The 21,451-nt window shown below is 44.6% G+C and overlaps 1 protein-coding gene across 3 annotated transcripts in view; it reads right to left on the bottom strand.

Moving 5' to 3' along the window:
* Nucleotides 1-8,387: 8,387 nt before the first annotated feature.
* The window catches only part of ZNF362 (zinc finger protein 362), an 86,737-nt gene continuing 73,673 nt past the window's right edge, over nucleotides 8,388-21,451 (bottom strand). For all 3 annotated transcript variants that reach the window (XM_030222198.1, XM_030222197.1, XM_030222199.1), the window contains exons 7-9: nucleotides 16,123-16,201; nucleotides 11,973-12,131; nucleotides 8,388-10,283 (exon numbers count right to left, since the gene is read on the bottom strand). In XM_030222198.1, coding sequence (XP_030078058.1) covers nucleotides 10,167-10,283; nucleotides 11,973-12,131; nucleotides 16,123-16,201 — 355 coding nt within the window. In that variant the 3' untranslated portion in view covers nucleotides 8,388-10,166. The remainder of the gene's footprint in view (nucleotides 10,284-11,972; nucleotides 12,132-16,122; nucleotides 16,202-21,451) is intronic.

Here is a 21,451-nt window from a genome sequence, read left to right as displayed (position 1 = left end):
TTTAAAGCTGCGCTTAACTGTAGCCAATAGGAAATTTCAGGCTTTAAAATAGCAGCCATTACCAGAAAATGATTTTTTTTTTTTTTTTAAAGGAGGCAGAAAGCTTAATGCCTGTGCTAGGCCCCCACAGCTGGATGTCTGTAAGAGACCCACAGTGACTGTATGAGATAAGGGTTCAGATCCTGGCTTCTCAATGGATGCCGATTTATCTCCTGCCAAAGCATTGAGAATATTCAGACACCTGCTTGGCTGGGAGCTCTGCTGTAGCCCATCTAACCCCATCGCTCCAGTTAAAAATGAAACCTCAGCAACGATTCTTTCTGCATCAGAGTTACTTTGATAGAATTGCTTTTATTTTCTGTCTCTGCATCATTTTCCACCAGGTACTGAACCTATGAAACCCAGTTGGCACTTAAGCCAAAAATATGTAAACAAAATGCACATTCAAAATGCAGCTCTCTTGAATCCTGGAACTGGCCGGGGTCCGGGCAGCTTGACGGGTTTTCCACAGAGACTACCGGCAGTTTCAAAGTGTCCATGTACAAGTTTATTTTCACAACAAAGATACAAAGAGCATTGGGTTTTTTTTTTTTTACTTTTATGTTGTTGTTTTTTTTCCTTTACATTATGCAAACTTTTTCAGTTGTTAAAAGTTTCCAGTCAACCTCCTGGTACCACAACGCAAGACAATTTAGGGTTTCTTTCTTTTTTTTTTTTCAGTAATAATATAATAACTAGATTCTAAATACATGTGGCTTTGATTTATCATATAGAAAAAAAAGTGTTAACAGTATGTATAATGAGCCAGATTATTTACACAGTATTAACATGCTGACAAAGAAAGTACACTACAGGGTTACCTTTACACCACCACATCAGGAAAAGTAAAACGAGGGGGGGAAAAAAATCAGTAAGAAACAAAAGGGTAATAAAAACAGAGAACTGTTAAAAACAACCATAAGAGTTAAGGCTTAAAACGTGTATAAAAATAACAGTTAATATTCAAAACAGAACCAAAGCATATATATACTGAGTTTTCTTTTCTAATTTGCCCTCCCTCCCTCCCCCATCTTCTATACATGGATTTAATATTTCTACACGGATATATGTGTATATATACACACACACGCATACACCTGCAGGGCCCAACCACAGGTTTTAAAGGGAGTGTTTGGGAGTGATAATACTAAGCCCAGAAGTTGTGACAGCTCCAAGTGGATGTGGCAGAATAGAACCCACCTTCGTGCCCTGACCTTCCAAGGCGAGATAAGAGCCAGTTTGCCCCAAACCAACCATGATTTACAAAAAAAAAACAAAAAACTGGCAAATTCATATGAAATGTGGACAATTTACTTTCGTCACTCGGACACGTTTTCTTCACGTCCCAGAAACAGAGCTACACCAAGGATCCTGCTTGGGGTTTACACCTTTATCTCCCCTCAGCAGGGCTGGTTTACATACAAATTAACCCACTGCACTGAGCAAATCTATCCCCGGAGCTGGCATTGTGGCCATCCTGAGAACCAGATCTAGTGCAGATGAACAGTACAAGCAAATGTTCATCTTAAAATCATTCTGATGGTCACTGAATTTGATCTGCGAGACTGCCTTTTATTTTACTTGCAAGAGGAAACGTTTGAGGACCATAAGCTCATCCTTACATGGCTTCTCTCACCATCATAAAAATTAAACTAGTCTGAGGTTCTGCTGTACTGTTCTTCGTCAGAACCGAGCATCACACTAATACAAGTAAGGCATGAATGCAATGGACCAGTGAAATCAGAAGTAGAGTTTGTTTCCATGGTAGGCTGCCAGTTTTCTGCAACTCCTTTGCATTTCCAGCTTAAGGGAAACTGGCCTCAGATTATGGGGCCTTGAGCCTTCAATTTTGTCACTACCTCGGGGTTTACCCCCTTATTTTTATATCCTCTCTGGGGTCACAAACCACAGCACCCAACCAAAATACATGCAACATGGATCCTAAGTCTGGCTTACAAGGTGGCATCATGAAACAATGGCTGAAGATATTTCAGCAAGTGTCCAAGCCACAGATCTTTGGAGTTTAAAGACCAACGTTCTGGTAATGACAGGGGACTTCTGCTCACTCAATAAGACAACGGGATTTCTACCCAAGCATTCTACACCAAATGATCTCGAGGAGAACCTGGCAGTCTGGGTCTTCACTGTGGACCTGTAAAGTAGACCATAGCGGTTCTCTAGGACCTAGTAATGAGCCACTGATCCAGGTTAAGCCCCAACAGCACAGCCATTCTCCAGCTGTGGAATCCTCTAATGCATACATGCAAATTATGGCCTTTCACTTGGTCCTTATCTGCCAAGGAGCAGATGCACAGTCCTCTCTCAGCTGTCATCCACATCAGACAGTTTGGCTTCTAGTAATGAAGCATTTAAACCAACAGGAGATATGTTACAAAAAAAACAGAGCAGGAAAAAGTGCCATGCCCTCAGCAGAGCAACATATGGACAAGCTGAGCACATTATTGTAAAGGGGGGGGGGGGGAGGAGTATTTTTGGGGCTCTTCATGCAAAGAAAAAGCTCCAGATCAGCTCAGAATCCTGTGAACTGAGCCCAACACTACAGAACTAGATGTAGTGTGAAAGCTTCATCCCCACTACCTAATTCCTGAATTATGAAACCTACATTAAAAAAAAAATCGCTAGCAGTTGTGTGTAAGAAATAGTAAAACAGAGCGAATCTCAGTGGAAAACATTGCCCAACAACGTGTCTTCTCATTCCAGGTATCTACAGTTTGCCAGATCAGCTGTCTATGGACAGACAAGAGATGTGGTCACTCTAATATTACAGTTGCATGTCACCCACTCCCCACCAGCTCCTTCAAACATCACATCCCAACCTCTTTTTTGTCACTCTCTTCTCCCGATCTCAAACACACAGTCCCTGCCACCTCTACTGTTGACTCCCTAGCTATCTCAGATACCAAATTATGAGCCACTTGCTGTACAAGCCAGGGTCAAGCTTTGATCAATAAAACTCAAGCATGCTTTTAACTTATCCCTGGGAGTATTTCAAATGATTAATGTTTAGGAATCTTTAGAGTCTCACAGCCTCCATAAACACAGATGTAATAGACATGCTAGTGTACCCTATTTAAAATGTACTTCAGAAGCTAGAACACAGCAAATGAGTCTTCCAGCACCACTCAACGGTACCCATACATAGATGAAAATGTAGGTTAGACTGAGTATGCCTTATTTCTACTTAACGGTCCAATTACTATACCAGGGGCGTATCTGGACTTCACCGGTAGGGGGGGCCAGAGCCGAGGTGAGGGAGCACGTTTTAGCCCCTCACCCCGGTGCCGCCGACCCCCACCGCCATCGCTGACACCCCCCCACTGCCGCCAGCACCACCTCCAACAAGTTTGACCCCCCTCTCGACCCGCCCGCCATCCGTCGCCGTCTGTACCTTTGCTGGCAGGGGACCCAACCCCCCCCCCCCCAGCCGCTCTTCTTCGCAAGGCTTCATTCTGTTTCTGTGAGTCTGACATCCTACATGTTGTACGTGCAGCAGGACGTCAGACTCAGAAGAAACCAAACACAGGAAGAAGACTTCGGCTGGCGGGGGTTGGGGTCCCCCGCCAGCAAAGGTACAGACGGTGGGTTGGCGGGGGGGGGGGGTTGAGAGGGGTGTCGGTAGGGGGGTCCAGGGCCAAATTTACAGGGGCCCAGGCCCCCGTGGCCCCATAGCAGCTACGCCCCTGATACTGTTATATAAACAGCCCCAGCGAATGTGGTGGTAAATATTAAAATCACAAAGCAGCTTACCAGTCAAGCATGTCTGTTTAAAGATTTGGAAAAAAAATGCATTCAGCAGCCAACCTTGATGTTTATGTGGAGATCCATCAAAGCACTGCTGACCTTTTGCTACAAATAAAGCTATACTACGTTCACAACTGAACGAAACAAAGCATCGCTATCAAACCCTAACTGGAAGAGAGAGAAGACAACCAGGTATCCACTGTGTACAATTACCTTCCACACCCTAAAAAGTAATCCTGAGGAAAGTGAAAAGGAAACGGTGACCAGCTCTGCAGCAACGGGAAACGTTATTAGAACCACCCACTGTAGCCGTGTCCCAACCTGGGTCATCGCTAATGTTTTATGTGAAGTCAGGGATACTTTAACATTAGAATACTCCCTCTAGACACTAGCGTGCCCCCTGCCCATTTAGCCCAGCATTCGTTTCCATCCCACAATTCCTGATGTTACTGGGTGATTGCTGGGCCTTCTGCACTCAGGATCTAGTCTAACAGTCTAGTGCAAAAGACCCATGGTGAAGACCCTGCATGAAATTCAAGGGACAAGTTTTCATTACCATTGATTTTTCCTCTTGACTTTATGTATTTGTAATGGAACTATCAAACCTAAACATCAAAAAACTTTGCTCAATAAGTTGTGTAAATAGGAGCCCAGCCCGGGAACGCTATATAATGAAAAAAAAACCCGAAACCTCAACTACCCCGAGGAAAGTCAGAGACGTTTAACAACCTCTATGGGGTTATCTGTGTCTGTTGAATACTTTCTCTCCTCCTGACGCAGCTTTGGTGAAAGAAGAAGGGCCCTTTGTCAGGGTTTTTTGGAAGTTTCAGTATTCCGGGACAGGCTTTGGAACTACAGAGACTTGTGAACCTTGAGACGCCAGCGATACAGCGCAGGGGACGCAGCAAGTGAAGTATTTCAAGGTAAATTCAGTTCCCAACCCATTTAAGTTTCTTATATCAATTTTAGGGATTACACTTTTTCTAGATTAGTGAGGAATTGTGGATTTTGGGATTTTTAGGCCCTTGATGGGTTTTTTTCAACAGTGGTTTTTCTTCCATAGGGAGTTGTTTCCCACTGTTGTGTGTTCAGCTGGGCTGAAGCCTGTGATAGAAACCCCATAGAGGCTCTTTAAAAGTCTCTAACTTTCCTTGGGGTAGTTGAGGCTTCGTTCCCGGTCTGGGCTCCTATTTACACAATTTATTGAGGAAAGTTTTTTGATATTTAGGTTTGTATATGTAATGGGCCATCCGTTCCTACATGCCTCCACAAAAACCTCTTGGAAAAATCAAAACCTGTTCATGACTGAAAACACTGCATTTGTTTCACTGTCTGTTTCAATACTGAACATTTTGAAAAACAAGTGCAACATCCACCCCCCCTCCCACCCCAAGACTGTGACTTTTCAAACTAATACTGATTAATTCCCTGAAATATTGTCACACAGAAGAAGCACAAAGTGAAAATGAAGGACCTTCAACCACCCAATGGTCTTCCTTCCTGGTTTCAAGTTGTCCAAAGCACTGAGAGACCTGCAGGGCACTTTGGCATTTTAGATTATGTTGGGTTTCCCTATAAAGTGGGACTGTACTAGACAAGAGGCCCTGGTATATGAACAAAGCACGCTGCGGGTTAGCAGCAACCCAGGGCATGACACTTGGGCAAGCAGGACTGGGAGAGGAGGCAACCCTGAACGTACCACCATACCTAAGAAGTGAGGTATGGAATACCAAAAGCTAGTTCATCAATGTTGACCTCTTGGAAAAGCCTAGAAAGAATAAGGCCTTAAGTGACATAAGTAGAATTTAGAAACATGACAGAAAAGATACGAGACTCACTCTTGCTGGTAAGGTTATGCCTTCTTTATAATGTTTAGGGCCTGACCTTCAGCTCACAGCGATTAAGTGGCTTGTAAGCTGCTCACAGCCGTGGGCCGAATTAACCCTGGATAGTCAGGCGCCAGGCCATATCCAGGCATGGGAACTGAAAATATCTGGTTTAATGTGGCAACGTGGAAGTTCACTGAGAACTAGCCAATATTCAGACTGATGCCTTTGAATACTGACACCTTAGTGTAAATGTAATTGGAAGCCATAGCGAGCAAAACCCCATCAAGAGAATTAAAAGCCATTTTACTTCCCTTAATGGGAGTTGCTGTTCTCTTGTGCAATATGAACAGATGACTTGGGGAAAGGGAAGATGGTTTTCTCATTCAGAAAAAGTGCAGGTCATAAAAGGTACAAACTGAGGAAAGTCTAGCGATGTCCTCACAGAACGTATGAAACTGTACACGCTGCTAACCATCCCCGCAAGCAATAGTGGAACACAAGACCTGGCTGAGCCTTGTCCCTTGAAGTCAGCTAGGAACCCTATCCTAGGGCTTCCCAGACCTGTCCTGGTAGCCACACTACCATTCTGGTTTTCAGGATACCCACGACGACTATAAATGAGATTAATCTGTATACAATTCTCCAATGCAAATTTTCCCCTCATCTGTATTTCTTGCAATTACACTGAAAATCAGCATGACTGCAAGATCACCAGGACAGGTCTGGCAAGCTCTACCTTAGACAAAACCTGTAATACTGTTTCAATCCAAGAGAAACTGAACAACCCTCAACAGCATCTCTCTCAAAAGCCTACATTACCTCTCAACGTAAGGACGATCCAACAGCTATGGAAACGCGGCCCATTTCCTACATTACACAATGCAGAAGAGTCTTGTGCCCTGGTCCTACTAGGCACCTTCTCACAACTTACCTATATATATATATATATATATATAAAATAATAATAAGCTCTCCACTCCTCCACCTTTCTTAAGGGGCAACATGGCTGGACAGGGGGAAAGGGGATAATGTGCATTTAAGAACTCTGCTGAGAAATAACTGACAAATGGGGAAATGCAGGCTTTCCATGCAAAAAAGGGTATATACACATCTCAGAAAGAGCAGGCATACTCTAACCCAGACTGCGTGTTGTTATTCCCAGGTATGCATGTACAAGCGCAAAGAAGACGCAGAAAGCTGCATCTGCCACGGGGCAGGCATAACTTTGTGTGGAAGTATGTGTGCTATTAGGGACATGTCTAGGACCCTTTTATGAAAACTTATGTACACATGTATGTTGCCTTTAGAGAACAGGGAAAAAGTAAGTGCAGTGTACAGATTTTTTATATGTTGTTATACAATTACCTACAACATTCATAGGCCTTTCCAGTGGCGTAGCCACAGGTGGGCCTGGGTCCACCCATTTAGGGCTCAGGCCCACCCATCAGTAGCACATGTTTAGCAGTAGCTGGTGGGGATCCCAAGTTCTGCCAGCTGAAGACTTCCCCCTGATGGTAACGAAAGCGCTACTCTCCATGATACTGGCACCTGCACATGCTCAGTTTTCAGCGTAAGCCTGCTGCAGACTGCCAAGGTGGAAAGAAGTGTTTTCCCGCCAGCTGAGATATTTTTTTTGTGGTGGGGGGAGGGGGGAGGGAGAAAACTTGGTGCCCACCCACTGCTTGCCCAGGCCCACCCAAAATCTGTCGTCTGGCTACGCCCCTGGGCCTTTCTGCATCTGCACTGCTGACCCTTGACACTGGCCATGCAGCTCCCAAAAAAAGGTTTATGGGGCAATTCTATGATGTCTGTCTAAATTAAGGCGCCAATTGTGTGCCAGTGTTCACAGAATACAATTACGTGCAGGACTGGTGTCCTCAATTGGCAAATATATGCGTTAAGTGCTAGGTACTATTCTGTAGACGTGACGTGCATGTTGTTTAGGGCTGGACTCAGTAAATAGTGGCCAAAGTTAGGCACCGGAAATATCCACTTTAAACTAGTATTCTACAAAGGGTGCACCACTAGCTTGTCATGGATTTCCTGCCTAAATTCTGGGTACCAGCAAAACCTGGTAATACTGGCATCTGATTTACAGCAGCTGGGTATGCCAGTTATAATATTCTGTAACATCACGCCTAACTTCTGCGCCCCCCCCCCCCCCAGAACCACCCATGTTCTTCCCATAGCCACACCCCTTTGGAGTTGTGCACCATAAAATTTACTTGTGGCTGTTACAGAATAGCACCTAAGGCAAATGGGTGCAGAACTCAAAATTGTTGCCAATTAACAGCAATTTTTGATTGCTGTGCATGTTAAATTTATTAGTTAATGAGCCGTCCTCTGCCCTCGGTGCACAAATTTGCAAGCCCAACTTTGGATGACATAGACAGAATGCACGTGGGCCATACCTGTGAGCAGAGCATGGGCATGTCGTGGGTGTTTCACCTAGCGACGCACAAACCTTACAGAATACTATGAATTTTGCGCACTGCAACTTGTACCAGTCATCTAGTCAGCGGTAGGAGGTACTGATTGGCTTCATGACAGGATGTTGTCATCCAGTCCCTTTTTTGTTGTTCTGGCTCATGGTAGAAACAGTGGGCCAATACTGAACCAGCCTGTCGACCTCATTATTTTAAAAACCTTCACTTAAATACATATATTTAGTGACGGTGTGCACAACCCCCCAATTTTTTTGTTTAGTTTTCCAATCATTTATGGGAATTTTCATTTTGTTTGGGTTTGTTTTTTTTTAATGTTTAGTTTAGACCTACAAGTTATCCAGGTAACAGATGATACATCTCCACTATCTGGATAATTTTAAAACCTGCCCTCGCTCAGCCTGAAACCGGGTCCCATATTATACAGATACTATTAGGCCATTCTGTCTCATATCTGCATAATTTTTTTTTTAATGCAGAGAAGTTATATGTTTACTGACCCTATATGTGCCATAAAGTTGAATGCTGAAAACAGAAATACATCCCCTCTATCACCGTAGTTCTTTTCCCCTTTCTACCGCTGCTGCTCTCTTCGGAGACTAAATTAAGAGAAGCTTGCTGTCAAAAGACACGTACACAGTTACACTTGCCTCATTATGATTGCCCATACCGCCGACTTGTAACCCACAGCATAAATAACTGCACAGCAAGCTCCCAGGAAAAAAGAAATTAAAACATAACTGCAATGGGTCCATGAAAAAAGAAATGCCATTCACCAGGACTGTCCTATGCCATGGTTTCTGGAATAAATATACACAAAACATCTACCAGCTTTTTACTGTATCTTTCCATGTCTCACTCCACCATTCATCAAGGGAGAAAATGGCGCTGTGCTATTTATTCTCCTAAAGTTAGGATCGTTACTTGTGTAGCTACTTTGCTTAAACAACTAATAGCAAGAAGAGAAAAAAAAAACGTTGAGAAAAGGTTAGAGTCTGGCTGAGAAACCTTTTCCCCTATATGCACATTTCTGCCTGCCTCCACCTTCTCAATGCCAGACGAGGGAATATGAGCTAGCGTGGTTGGGTCTCTCTACACTATTATGAGAGTTCTGCCATTTCTTCTCCGACTTTGCTCTTTGCTCCAGTGGCCCAGCACAGAGGTAGGTATCGCCAGCAGATACCAGCTCACATCTGGGCAGTCCCAGCTGGCCAGTTCCTCCCAGGGGGCAGGGCGATGCCTCCATTCAACTGAAGGCAACGCTCACTGTGAACAATAAGGTTGGGAATTAGAAGTCTATGATCTGGGCTCCTCCAAAAGTAGGGTTGAAAACTGCCACTTCGGATGCCCCTTTTATGTCTTTTTAAATTCCGTTTCTTTGATTTTGATTTCATTATTTAGCAGCACCAACTTCTAGGCCAATAAATACTTCTTTCCTCATGTTCTAAAAAATAAAAAAGAAATTAAAAGGAAAAAAAAACAGAGATTCAAAGTGCTCTGAAATAGTCTTTGGATGTTACCAAAACTATCAGGAACCTCAACAATGAAAATGGCAAACTAAAAATCCCCAAATTCATATTTCGGTGGGAAAGTCAATCATAGTTACCAGGTCCCTCGACAAGCAGCCAATCTCACGTCGGTCTCTGAAGAACAGCCTATCAGAGGTCCCGTGTCTGTGGGCAGTAGTCAATCATAAGTCCAAAGTCTCTGACTAGGTAGCCAATCACAGTCCTGCCTCCAAGGGATAACCACCGTCCTATGTCTCCAAGGGGCAGCCAATCCTAGGTCCCATATCACCAGAGGACATCCAATCGGAACTGCCATGTTACAGAGGGCAGTAGGAAATTTTTTTCGTAACATTGTTGGTTTGTTTCAATCTAGTATATAATCACCTCTTTCTTTTTTTTTTTGTTTTGTTAATAATAACTATAATAACTTCTGATTGGTTCTTGGGCATGACCACTTCAAGCCGGCACTTGTAGGTTGGTTCTTTTTCAGTCTTCCCCAACCCTCATCCTGTTTTGCACCCCTCATTCTGGAATGAGGGATTTGAGAGAGGCGAGGGAGCAGTGGGGAAGACCCCGCCATGATCTTAGATGAGAGAGATTCGCACCGGGATACCAGGAGACTCCGTTCTCTGAGGCGAGTGATGACTCACTAAGTGTTCCACTACGGTATGTTTTGACATGTGCTTCATCAAATATGTCTCCTAGAGGGGGAAGGAAAAAAGGTACAAACAGGTAAGGCAGAGCTTTCATTATAAGCTAACCAGCCAAAGGAGGTACAAATCCACAGATAAATGTCAACAAGAAACACACACGTGGGCAACGGTTTCAGTAAGGTTACCGTACAGAGTCAGATTATTGAGAGTCTCCTTTATCTACTATAAATCACTACTATAAATCACCTCAACGGGTGGCGGTAAGTGCTCCCTGCCGCATGGCCACGCGGTAAGGGTTATCTTACTGCGTGGCCATTTTTTTTTTTTTTGGGGGGGGGGGAGCATTTTACATGCTGCAGTAAAAAGGGCCCGGGCGTGCAGGAAAAATGGTCTCCGCCGCCACTGCAGGGCCCTTCCCCCCCCCCCCCCCCCCCCCCCCACTTTAGTAAAAGGACCCCTCAAGATGGTAGAGAACAAAAAATAAAAATAATCAAAACGGACTTGGATGAGCAGCAATATCCTGTAAGAGATCATTCTTCTATGGATAGCAATCGGAACACGAGATTAGTGGTACAGACCAAATAACCGGGCAGATTGAATGAGCCACCTTGACTGTCATCAACTATGTAAAAAATTATCAGAAGCTCATTTCCTTTACCACTGCCAGTCTTTCTCTTATTGGTTATTTAACTACTGTCTTCCCTCCGCTTGACCTGATCCTCTTTGCCATCCCATGAAATTATGACTCAGTCCTATCTTTCCCCTAGTATTTTTTTTTTTATTTAGATTTTGCTCACACCTTTTTCAGTAGTAGCTCAAGGTGAGTTACATTCAGGTGCTCTGGATATTTCTCTGTCCCAGGAGGGCTCACAATCTAAGTTTGTACCTGAGGCAATGGAGGGTTAAGTGACTTGCCCAAGATCACAAGGAGCAGCAGCGGGATTTGAACCGGCCACCTCTGGATTGCAAGACCGGTGCTCTAACCACTAGGCCACTCCTCCACTTGTTAGTCTTTAGGGTTCTACATGGAATGTTGCTACTCTATGAGATTCTGAATGGAATCTTGTCACTCTTTAGGATTCCAGAATCTTGATATTCTATGGGGTTCTAATGGAATGTTGCCATTGTTTGAGATTCTGAATGGAATCTTTATTTATTTAGATTTTGCTCACACCTTTTTCAGTAGTAGCTCAAGGTGAGTTACATTCAGGTACTCTGGATATTTCTGTGTCCCAGGAGGGCTCACAATCTAAGTTTGTACCTGAGGCAACGGAGGGCCTGAGGCAATGGTGGGTTAAGTGACTTGCCCAAGATCACAAGGAGCAGCAGCGGGATTTGAACCGGCCACCTCTGGATTGCAAGTCCGGTGCTCTAACCACTAGGCCACTCCTTAGCTTCTCTCTTTTTCTAGCAATCTCTTTCTTCACTTCCCTCTCTACCCACTACACTTCTTCTGTGAGGTGGTGGCCATAGGATCTTGCAAACAAATGCTCACTAGACTATTCCTAAAGACAGCATCTAAAGGGTACTGTGTTCTCATCCTATCTCCTCTTTTACTGAAGGAAGATGAGCAAAAATGTACATTTCTGTGTGGAGAAACACTGGACCCATGACCTTGCTAGATATGCTTAAGAGAAAAACATGGATACTCCCACGGAGCAGAACCAACCATCAAAATAAGACTCAATGACCTTCACTCTAAAAGAAATGACTTCATATACTGCTGCTACTACTTACCGAAGTATACGCCCTCCCACACATGCTACAGCAGTAGGCCTTGGCGTGTTTGATGGCGTGTGCGGAAAGGTGGATCTGCAGGGAGGCGGAATCTGTATATGCACGGTAGCAGTTGGGACACTTGTACGGTTTGTCTTTATTGTGTTGCCGCTGGTGGGACTGTGGGAGAGAAGAAGGCATTACACAAGAGAGTAGGACTCGTGTATTGCAAGCAAAAAGCCTGCTTAAATCCAGGTCTGCCCTATCACTTGGGACGAGAAATAATGTCACCCACACTGCAAACATGTTCTAAATGGAGATCATTCACTCAATTATCCACCCATCACTGCCCCTACCCACCATACCTTAGGTCACATAGCATTTCATGTAATTGGCCCTAACTAGCATTATTTTAAATTTGACCCAGCATTTTCCTCATGCTCTGGGCTCCCAGCTCTATCAGAACCAGCGGAGGGTATGCAGCACTGGCTCAAGGGACTGTGGTGCCCTGGGCCAACTTTTGGTTCAGTGCCCCCTTCTCTCTCTCAGTCCACCCTCCCCTCCCCAGTCTACCTTTAAATGTAATCATCCCCTCCCAAGCACAACTGTGTTTCACCTAATGCAACCTGCACCAGCTCCACCATTTTCCCTCTGCCACACCCTGTCTCTCTTTCACATAACTTCCTGTTTCCACAGGGGAATGCCAGAGGGAAGACACCGGAGCAGGTGCAGGTAGTATTAGGTGGAACACTGCCAGTGCTTGGGAGGAGTCAATCACATTTAACAGTAGACTGGCAGAGGAGAGTGGCCTAATGGATGTTTAACATTTTTCGTCATACTTTGGGCACTGAACTTTCGAATGAAGACTTTGTTAATTTTAGCTATGCAGATTATATTAACATAACAATTTATTCCTTATATTCCACAAAAGCGTTGCAGTTCAGTGTGGATCACAATATAAAACAACTATTCTAATTCCTTTTTACTCATCCTTAGTAGAGGTCCATTATTAAAATGGACTTGGAGAAAATCATAAGTACATAAGTATTGCCATACTGGGAAAGACCAAAGGTCCATCAAGCCCAGCATCCTGTTTCCAACAGTGGCCAATCCAGGTCACAAATACCTGGCAAGATCCCAAAAAAGAACAAAACATTTTATACTGCTTATCCCAGAAAAAGTGGATTTTCCCCAAGTCCATTTACTAACGGTCTATGGACTTTTCCTTTAAGAAGCCATCCAAACCTTTTCTAAACTCCGCTAAGCTAACTGCCTTTACCACATTCTCTGGCAACGAATTCCAGAGTTTAATTACACATTGAGTGAAGAAAGATTTTCTCCGATTCGTTTTAAATTTACTACATTGTAGCTTCATCGCATGCCCCCTAGTCCTAGTATTTTTGGAAAGCGTAAACAGACACTTCACATCTACCTGTTCAACCCCACTCATTATTTTATAGACCTCTATCATATCTCCCCTCAGCCGCCTTTTCTCCAAGCTGAAGAGCCCTAGCCGCTTTAGCCTTTCCTCATAGGGAAGTCGTCCCACCCCCTGTATCGTTTTCATCGCCATTCTCTGCACCTTTTCTAATTCCACTATATCCTTTTTGAGACGCGGCGACCAGAATTGAACACAATATTCAAGGTGCAGTCGCACCATGGAGCGACACAAAGGCATTATAACATCCTCATTTCTAGGAATGTATTGTAGTGTTTTGGGATCTTACCAGGTACTTGTGACCTGGATTGGCCACTGTTGGAAACAGAATGCTGGGCTTGATGGACCTTCGGTCTGTCCCAGTATGGCAATACTTATGTGCAGTTGGCAGGCCTGGAGTAACTGGGTGAGTACATCTGCCTTGGGTGGCTGAAGGGAGAAGTGTACTCACAAAGATCACCAATCTCTTTATGAAGTTAAAGACGCAAGTCCCCATTTACTCCCACTGGGTACAATTGTGAATTCAGGCCGGAGAGGAATGCGAAGATCTTTTAGAGGTGGGAGAAAATGTGTGTGTTGTTGGGGGGGGGGGGGGGGGGGGGGGGGGGGAGGTTTATAAGGAAGCTCAGGATGCACACCTTCCAGAGTTTGGAAGAAGCAACAGTCTGTGGAATCTGTGAGTGGCAAAGAGATAAAAATGAAGAAAAAACCCCAAGTGGTTACAACTGAAGGCTTCTGGTTGCTACAGCACATATAAAGGCTGGTTCCAACAGAGTGGAAGTCTACAGAAGTAAAAGGGGAGACAAAGACTATCCATCAAATGAATGAAAAGAGAAATCTTTAGCTTGGCCCTTCTGTTGTACAATGGTCCTTTCAAATGACATCATCTGTGCAATCAGCTCTGGCCATTTCTTAAGTTGGTTACAAATGTCTGGTCATTATTCATTGTGCTAGGACCACTGCCAGCAGACCTGTCTGACAGGACTCCCTACAGACATTTCTCTGTTCATCAATCAAAACTGCACAGGAAGCTCACAAAAGCAGACAAGACATGAAGAATCAGCTGACCGAGGATCCCTGCATCACCGAACACCTCTAAAAACAAAACTAATAATAATTTTCCCCAAACTGCTGGCTGTCAAGTCACTCTCACAAAATTATATCTGTACAATCCAACTTCCCCATCACACAGGAGGGAGATACCACAGGGTCACACCTGCATACTGCAGTTGGTTTTCTATACATCCTGTGTAATTTGTTGAAGACTGATAACTTGGCATGGGTGGCAGCCCTGGCCAACCCTGACCCTCGGTATCATAAAATCTTCCTGGTCACCTTCCAGAACAAGGCACAGACCCCAATACTATCGAGCCGCGGCGATGCATTTCTCTTGGCACCCTTTACATCCTATCAATTACTCTCTCTTAAGTATGGAAATGCACCACTCTCTTCTGTCTCCAAAACAAAAGCGAGTCAAGGCTGAATCAGCAGTTTAGTGCCCCATATGACTCCACAGCAATATTGGTGTAAATATGAGTCAGAAAAGCAATACAACTGTCACAAAACGCTTAGCCACCCACCTGGAGCTACCCCACAGTCACTAAGAGGGTCTATCCCCAGCACAACTCAGGTCCGCCTGCACTCTACACTAGCGCCCTCCTCCCACCTACTGGGTCCCAACCGCCTCTGGGCGAGTCGCCCGCTCTCAAATTATCCCCAGTGATTTGTAGTTTACTAGGAAACAGTGGTCCCACAGTTCCTGGAAAGCACTCACAGACCCAACACACAAACCACCAGGATTCTTAGTCAGTTCAGTCAAGCAGAGGCAATAAACTAAAAATGTTTACTCTCAAGAAAAATTAGAACAATGAACAGAAAAGGTGCAATCAGCAAAACAATAACAGGTAACTGAAATATGGATCAATTATAACACTATCTAAACATTTGAATACTAAATAGTACCTGGGGAGATCAGGACATATAGCTGTTCACAGGTTATAAAATATAACTGTTCACAGGTTATAAAATATAACTTTTCACAGGGCCTCAGCAAAGAGATCTTTCTTTCTCTTCTCCCTGGCTATGACTGGAGAAAAAGCCAGTACATTCTAGCTGAAATTGAGCTCCTGGGCCAATCAGAGCCCAGAACAACAACAGTGGCCACGAAACTGCAGGTTAACGTCTTCTCTGTGTTAACTAAAGAAGAACAGTCATTTCTCTGTAACAGCTTTAAACATAAACATGCAGTACCTGCTGGCCCAACCAGAGAAATATACTTCAAGAAATAATTAATACAGTTTTACAGGCTTAAAAGCTCACTGTTTCATCACAACAACTAGTAGACAACTTGTACACATTCAAGCATTTGTCAGCCTGAAAAACTATGTACTTGGGTTTAGCTCAATTAAGATATTCCACATCATAGTAATATTCCCCCCCCCCCCCCCCCCCCGAGTAATTTAACAATTCAGGTTTGCACAAGCAGGTACCGGGCTTACTGAAGCTCACACAAAGCGGTGAATAAAGAATAGAACAGGGTGTCTTGCATGTCAAGAGACTCTTTGCTTTCACCACTGCGTTCCACCGTGACAGCGAAAACAGATGGCAAATGCCTTCCTGTCAGACGTGTACATTGGAGACAGTATTCCTACCCCCCCCCCCCCTCTCCACCTTATGTATCAATGACCAACTGTGAAACAACCCAAAAAGCTGGTAGCCCCTGGCTGTACTAACCTGCAAGTTGGAGAGCTGAGTGAAAGCCTTTTCGCAGCCTTGGTGAGGGCATTTGTAAGGTCTGTCTCCGGTGTGGATTCTAGAAGAGAAGAAACAAGACGTTAGGGAGAGAAGGGTAGGGAAAAATCAGATATGGCGTAGATTCGCAGTGTGGCGTTGCCTGCTTACATTGAACTGAAAGGCCAAACGCTTCTCCTCTCCCTCACAACGCTGAAGCAGCAGCATCAAAACAGCGCGAACAAGGAATCTCATGCCCTGAAATGCCTCAGGACTTTAAAATCATTTTTATTGAGTTTCATACAGATAAATGTGACAATTTAAGTATAAATATAAAAATATAATCTCTAGGAGATGCTGTTGTTTTGATGTAATTTGTGTTTTCCTGCGTTAAACTGAGCATTACTGCGTTTTTCAGGTTTTTCCCCTCAGGAGGCGGGACATGGGCAGAAAGTGAACAAAGAAAAGTTAGCCAGCTGCACCGCATTACACTTAGCGCGTGCTAACTGGCTAACACAGAATTTATGAAGGACCATTTACCACCTCCGTGTTAACTTTCAGCAGGTACCATGCACAAATAGAAATATTAATGTGTGACCTACAATAAAAATAGTAGGGACACCCCCAAAAGAAGCCATGTAAAATTTACAGCTATCATGCAGTAAAATTGCGTTTTAAGCCATAGTAACTGCAAATTCTACCACATTTTAGTAAAAGGTCCCTTTAAAGGCAGGGGGGAGGGGCTGTGATGTGTTGGTGAGCATGATGTGTGGAAATGTCACTTTCCCCTGTTCTCCTATTGACACCCCAAATTCTGTCCAAATGCTGTACTGGTCAGCTGGCCTCCCCATCCCCATGTTGACTAAACAATCATCATCTGGCCCTGGCAGGTCCTGAGAAGAACTGCTTTTCAAAGCAACCCTCCAGACAAAGATGGTCCTAGCTCTGTGTGAGCAGGCTGGAGTCTAGAGAGAGAAAGGCTGGATCTGGATTTCAACATTTTGAGCCGCAGTGTAGGAAGTGGAGAGACAAAGAGGGGGATAATCGAACGGCACTGCGAAGGGGCGGAGCCAACCGTATTTTCGAAAAGATGGCCGACCACCCTTTTTTTCCCGATATAGTTGGGGCCACCCAAATGTTAGAGATGGCCGGGTTTGAGATGGCCGGCATCGGTTTTTGCCCATAATGGAAACCGAAGCCGGCGATCTCAAATCCGGCCAAATCCACGGCATTTGGTCGTGGGAGGGGCCAGGATTCGTAGTGCACTGGTCCCCCTCACATGCCAGGACACCAACCGGGCACCCTAGGGGGGCACTTCTAAAAAGTAAAAAATAAAAATAACTCCCAGGTGCATAGCTCCCTTACCTTGGGTGCTGAGCCGCCCAACCCTCCCCCCCAAACCCATTCCCCACTACCATAGCCCTAAGGGGTGAAGGGGGGCACCTACATGTGGGTACAGTAGGTTTCGGGTGGGTTTTGGAGGGCTCACATTTTCTACCACAAGTGTAACAAGTAGGAGGGGGATGGGCCTGGGTCCATCTGCCTGAAGTCCACTGCACCCACAACTACTCCAGGGACCTGTATAGTGCTGCGATGGACCTGAGTATGACATTTGAGGCTGGCATAGAGGCTGGTAAAAAAAAGTTTTTAAAGTTGTATTTTTGAGGGTGGGAGGGGGTTAGTGACCACTGGGGGAGTCAGGGGACGTGATCCCCGATTCCCTCCGGTGGTCATCTGGTCAGTTGGGGCACTTTTTTGGGACCTGGACATGAAAAAAAAGGGACCAAATAAAGTGGACCAAATTCTCGTCAAGGCCAGCTTTCTTTTTTCCATTATCGGGCGAAGCCGGCCATCTCAACACATACCCCCGTCCCGCCCTCACTACTGTGCCGACATGCCCCCTTGAACTTTTGCCAGCCCCGCGACGGAACTCAGTTGAAGCCGGCCAAAATCGGCTTTCGATCATACCAATTTGGCCGGATTCAGGAGATCGCCGGCCATCTCCCGATTTGTGTCGGAAGATGGCCGGCGATCTCGTTCGAAAATAAGCTGGAAAGTCTGCAAGAGACATGGCTGCAAAGAGAAAATACCAAGTTCCTGGCGAAGCCCTGAGCCCTGACAGGCAGATTATTCAACCTCACCCAGGTAATATTTATTGAAACTTGATATACCGCCTTTAACAACACAATAGGTCAAAGCACTTCAGAATATAAATGGTAAATATAAATCAAAGGTCCTTCCGTGTGTACATTATGTCCACATCTGCACAGAAAGGACTATAAAATGATTTCCTGCGTGTATCTGAGCCAAACTTACATACTCCTTACAGAAGAGAAACAATACAGACAAGAGATAGTCACAGGCAGCTGAATAACTAGAGTATTCAATTCAAAGAAAGCTATTCAAACTACACGCTGTGCACAACCTGCAGTATTTGAAAAGTTCACACAGCAAGAGCAGCAGATGTCGTCTTTCCATTAGAAAATTCTCCTTCTGCTGTCATAGATCAGGACTTCAACTGAATCTATATGACAATGTCAGGGACAGGCACTACTTGTGCAGTGATATTCACACCAAAGATAAAGCTAATACAATACTGAAAGGAATTAAAAAAAAATGTTTAAAAAAAAAAAACACTTCCCAACAGATTCTGACATCATCTAGTTGTGATGAAGTTGCTCTGGGTGCCAACGGGACACTCATATCCTTACCTTTATCAATCAGCTTCCACCTCTCAATTGAAATGTATATTCTTCAGCTTTTATGTTTATTTGTGTTGGCATTACTTCACTGAGAGGACAGAGGATATCATCCAGACTGTACTGCCAATATTGACGGTAAACTCATATTTACCACAGTGTTACACTATTCATTATTGTCTGCTAATTTATCATGTTTACTAAAGTTTTTCCAGATATCTCTTTATTTTGTACTAGTAACGAAATGGGCGCGCTAGCAAGGTTGTCCTCTAATGGCAATTATGTTTTTAAGGGAACTGTTAGGAGAGAGTATGTGTGAGAGAAAGTGAGTATGTGTGACAGAGCAAATGAGTATGTGTCAGAGAGTGAGTATGTGTGAGAGAGAAAGAGTGTGTGTCAGAGAGAGAGAGTGTGTGATTGAGAGACAGAATGTGTGTGTATGTGTGAATGAAAGTGTTGTGTGTGTGTCCTGTGTGCACCAATTATGCTCTCTCACCTGCATTCATCCATATGCAGCAAACGTCCTCTGTGCCCTGCCCCCTCCATCCATCGTGGTGCAGCAATTCTCCTCGGTTCCTTTGCCCTCCCCCCCCTACATGTGCATCACATCTCCCCCCTTCACCTCCCCCTCCCTCCCTTCGAGTTCCAGGCCCCCCTCCTTCCCCTCTCTCTCTCCTTTTCCTCCCCGTTCCAGTGTCCCCCCCTCCCTCCCAGTTCCAGGTTGTGGAGGAAGGGCTGAAGTAGCTCCCGCGTTCTGTGTGCAGGAAGGGCTCAGTGGCGAGCTAGAGGTAAAGTGGCTCCCGTGTAGCGCATGGAGGAAGAGCTAAGAGCTAAACCGGCTCCCGCGTTGCGTGTGGAGGAAGGGCTGAAGTAGCTCCCGCGTTCTGTGTGCAGTAAGGGCTCAGTGGCGAGCGAGAGGTAAAGCGGCTCCCGCGTTACGTATGGAGGAACGGCTGAGAGCTAAACCGGCTCCCTCTTCTTATCTTCGCGCGCTTCCCGCCTCCCTGCTTCGAATAGTAACATCTCCTGACATCAGGCAAGCAGGCTTCTACTGCGGGAGAGTGACATCAGGAGATGGTTACGGATGCAGGCAGACACATTGGAACGTTGCAGGAGCAAATTATTATATTATATTAAATTCATAATCTTATGTTTTTTGTTTTTAATTTTAATGTTATTTGATTGCTATTTTGGTTTATATGTATCAAGTTTATTTTAACTTTGAAAACAGTTTTTTACGCTGCATAATTTTGTACGTAGTAGGCAAAAGTAGAGACTAACCAAAGACGATTCACCACTGGAGACTTGAATCCAACAGTCTTTATTATTAGTATGAGTGAAAAAAAGGACTCGACACGGGCCGTGTTTCGACACATACAAGCGTCTACATCAGGGGTCAAATAAAATACTCTGGATGATAACGCGGAGCTACAGCCCTGCTGGTATGTTAAGCTGTCACCTTTCTAGAGGCGTAGCGCTAAAAACATATGGATAAACACTTGCAACGCCTGGAGGAACAAAAATCGCAGTCGTTGCAAGTGTTGGGTCCTCTTTTTTTTTTTACTCATACTAATAAAGACTGTTGGATTCCAGTCTCCAGTGGTGAATCGTCTTTGGTTAGTCTCTACTTTTGCCTACTGTGATTCGTCATCGTAGAGAATTCCCCCTGGTTTGCATTTTGCCCTTTTACTAAGTCGCTTAAGCATCTACGTGTGCCCAACGTGCCAAAATGGACTTACTGCACAGCTACCGCGTGGCTCTTGCAGTAATTTCCGTTCACTAGGCAAATCTCTCCTAACTGCACTCTTCTCCTCCATCGCTAACTCCAGACTCCGTTCCTTTTATCTCACCACACCTTATGCCTGGAATAGACTCCCTGAGCCATTACGTCAAGCTCCATCCCTGGCCGCCTTCAAATCCGGGCTAAAGGCCTACCTGTTTGATGCTGCTTTTAATTCCTAACTTGTCACCTGCTCGTAACCTTTATCTTGTCTTCCTCTCTTCAATAGTCCCTTTTCCCTATGTGTCCTGTCTGTCCTACCCTTATCCCTTATTTGTCTGTCTGTCCTGATTTAGATTGTAAGCTCTTTTGAGCAGGGACTGTCTTTTTCTTCATGTTCAATTGTGAAGCGCTGCGTACAACTGGTAAGCATTATAGAAATGATTTGTAGTAGTAGTAATTTCATTTTTGCTGCGTGTATCGGACGCATGCCAAGTGCCATTTGGCACGCGTAGGTCATTACCGCCCGGTTACCACTAGGTCAATGGCTGGTGGTAAGGTCTCAGACCCAAAATGGATGCGCGGAAATTTTCATTTTGCTGCATGTCCATTTTTGGCAAAAAATGTTTAAAAGGCCTTTTTTTTTTTTTTTACAGGTGCACTGAAAAATGATTCTGCAAGTGCCCAAAACCCATGCCTACACTACCGCAGGCCATTTTTCAGCAAACCTTAGTAAAAGGACCCTAATTTTTAATAGACCTCTGTCGCAGGCGTACTGCTGAAACATGGCCCGTGTCGGGTCTCTCATTGAAGTTTGGATGCCAACCTACTCCTGGAAGCCCACTGTGCTTTTTTTTTTAACTTGTAGTAATGAGACCAACATAGAGAAGGCATCACTGAGCACCTGCAGTCA

Source organism: Microcaecilia unicolor, chromosome 13 (genome assembly GCF_901765095.1).
Source record: "Microcaecilia unicolor chromosome 13, aMicUni1.1, whole genome shotgun sequence".
In the NCBI taxonomy this organism is placed as follows: domain Eukaryota; kingdom Metazoa; phylum Chordata; class Amphibia; order Gymnophiona; family Siphonopidae; genus Microcaecilia; species Microcaecilia unicolor.
This window is presented reverse-complemented; position numbering and strand designations above follow the sequence as displayed.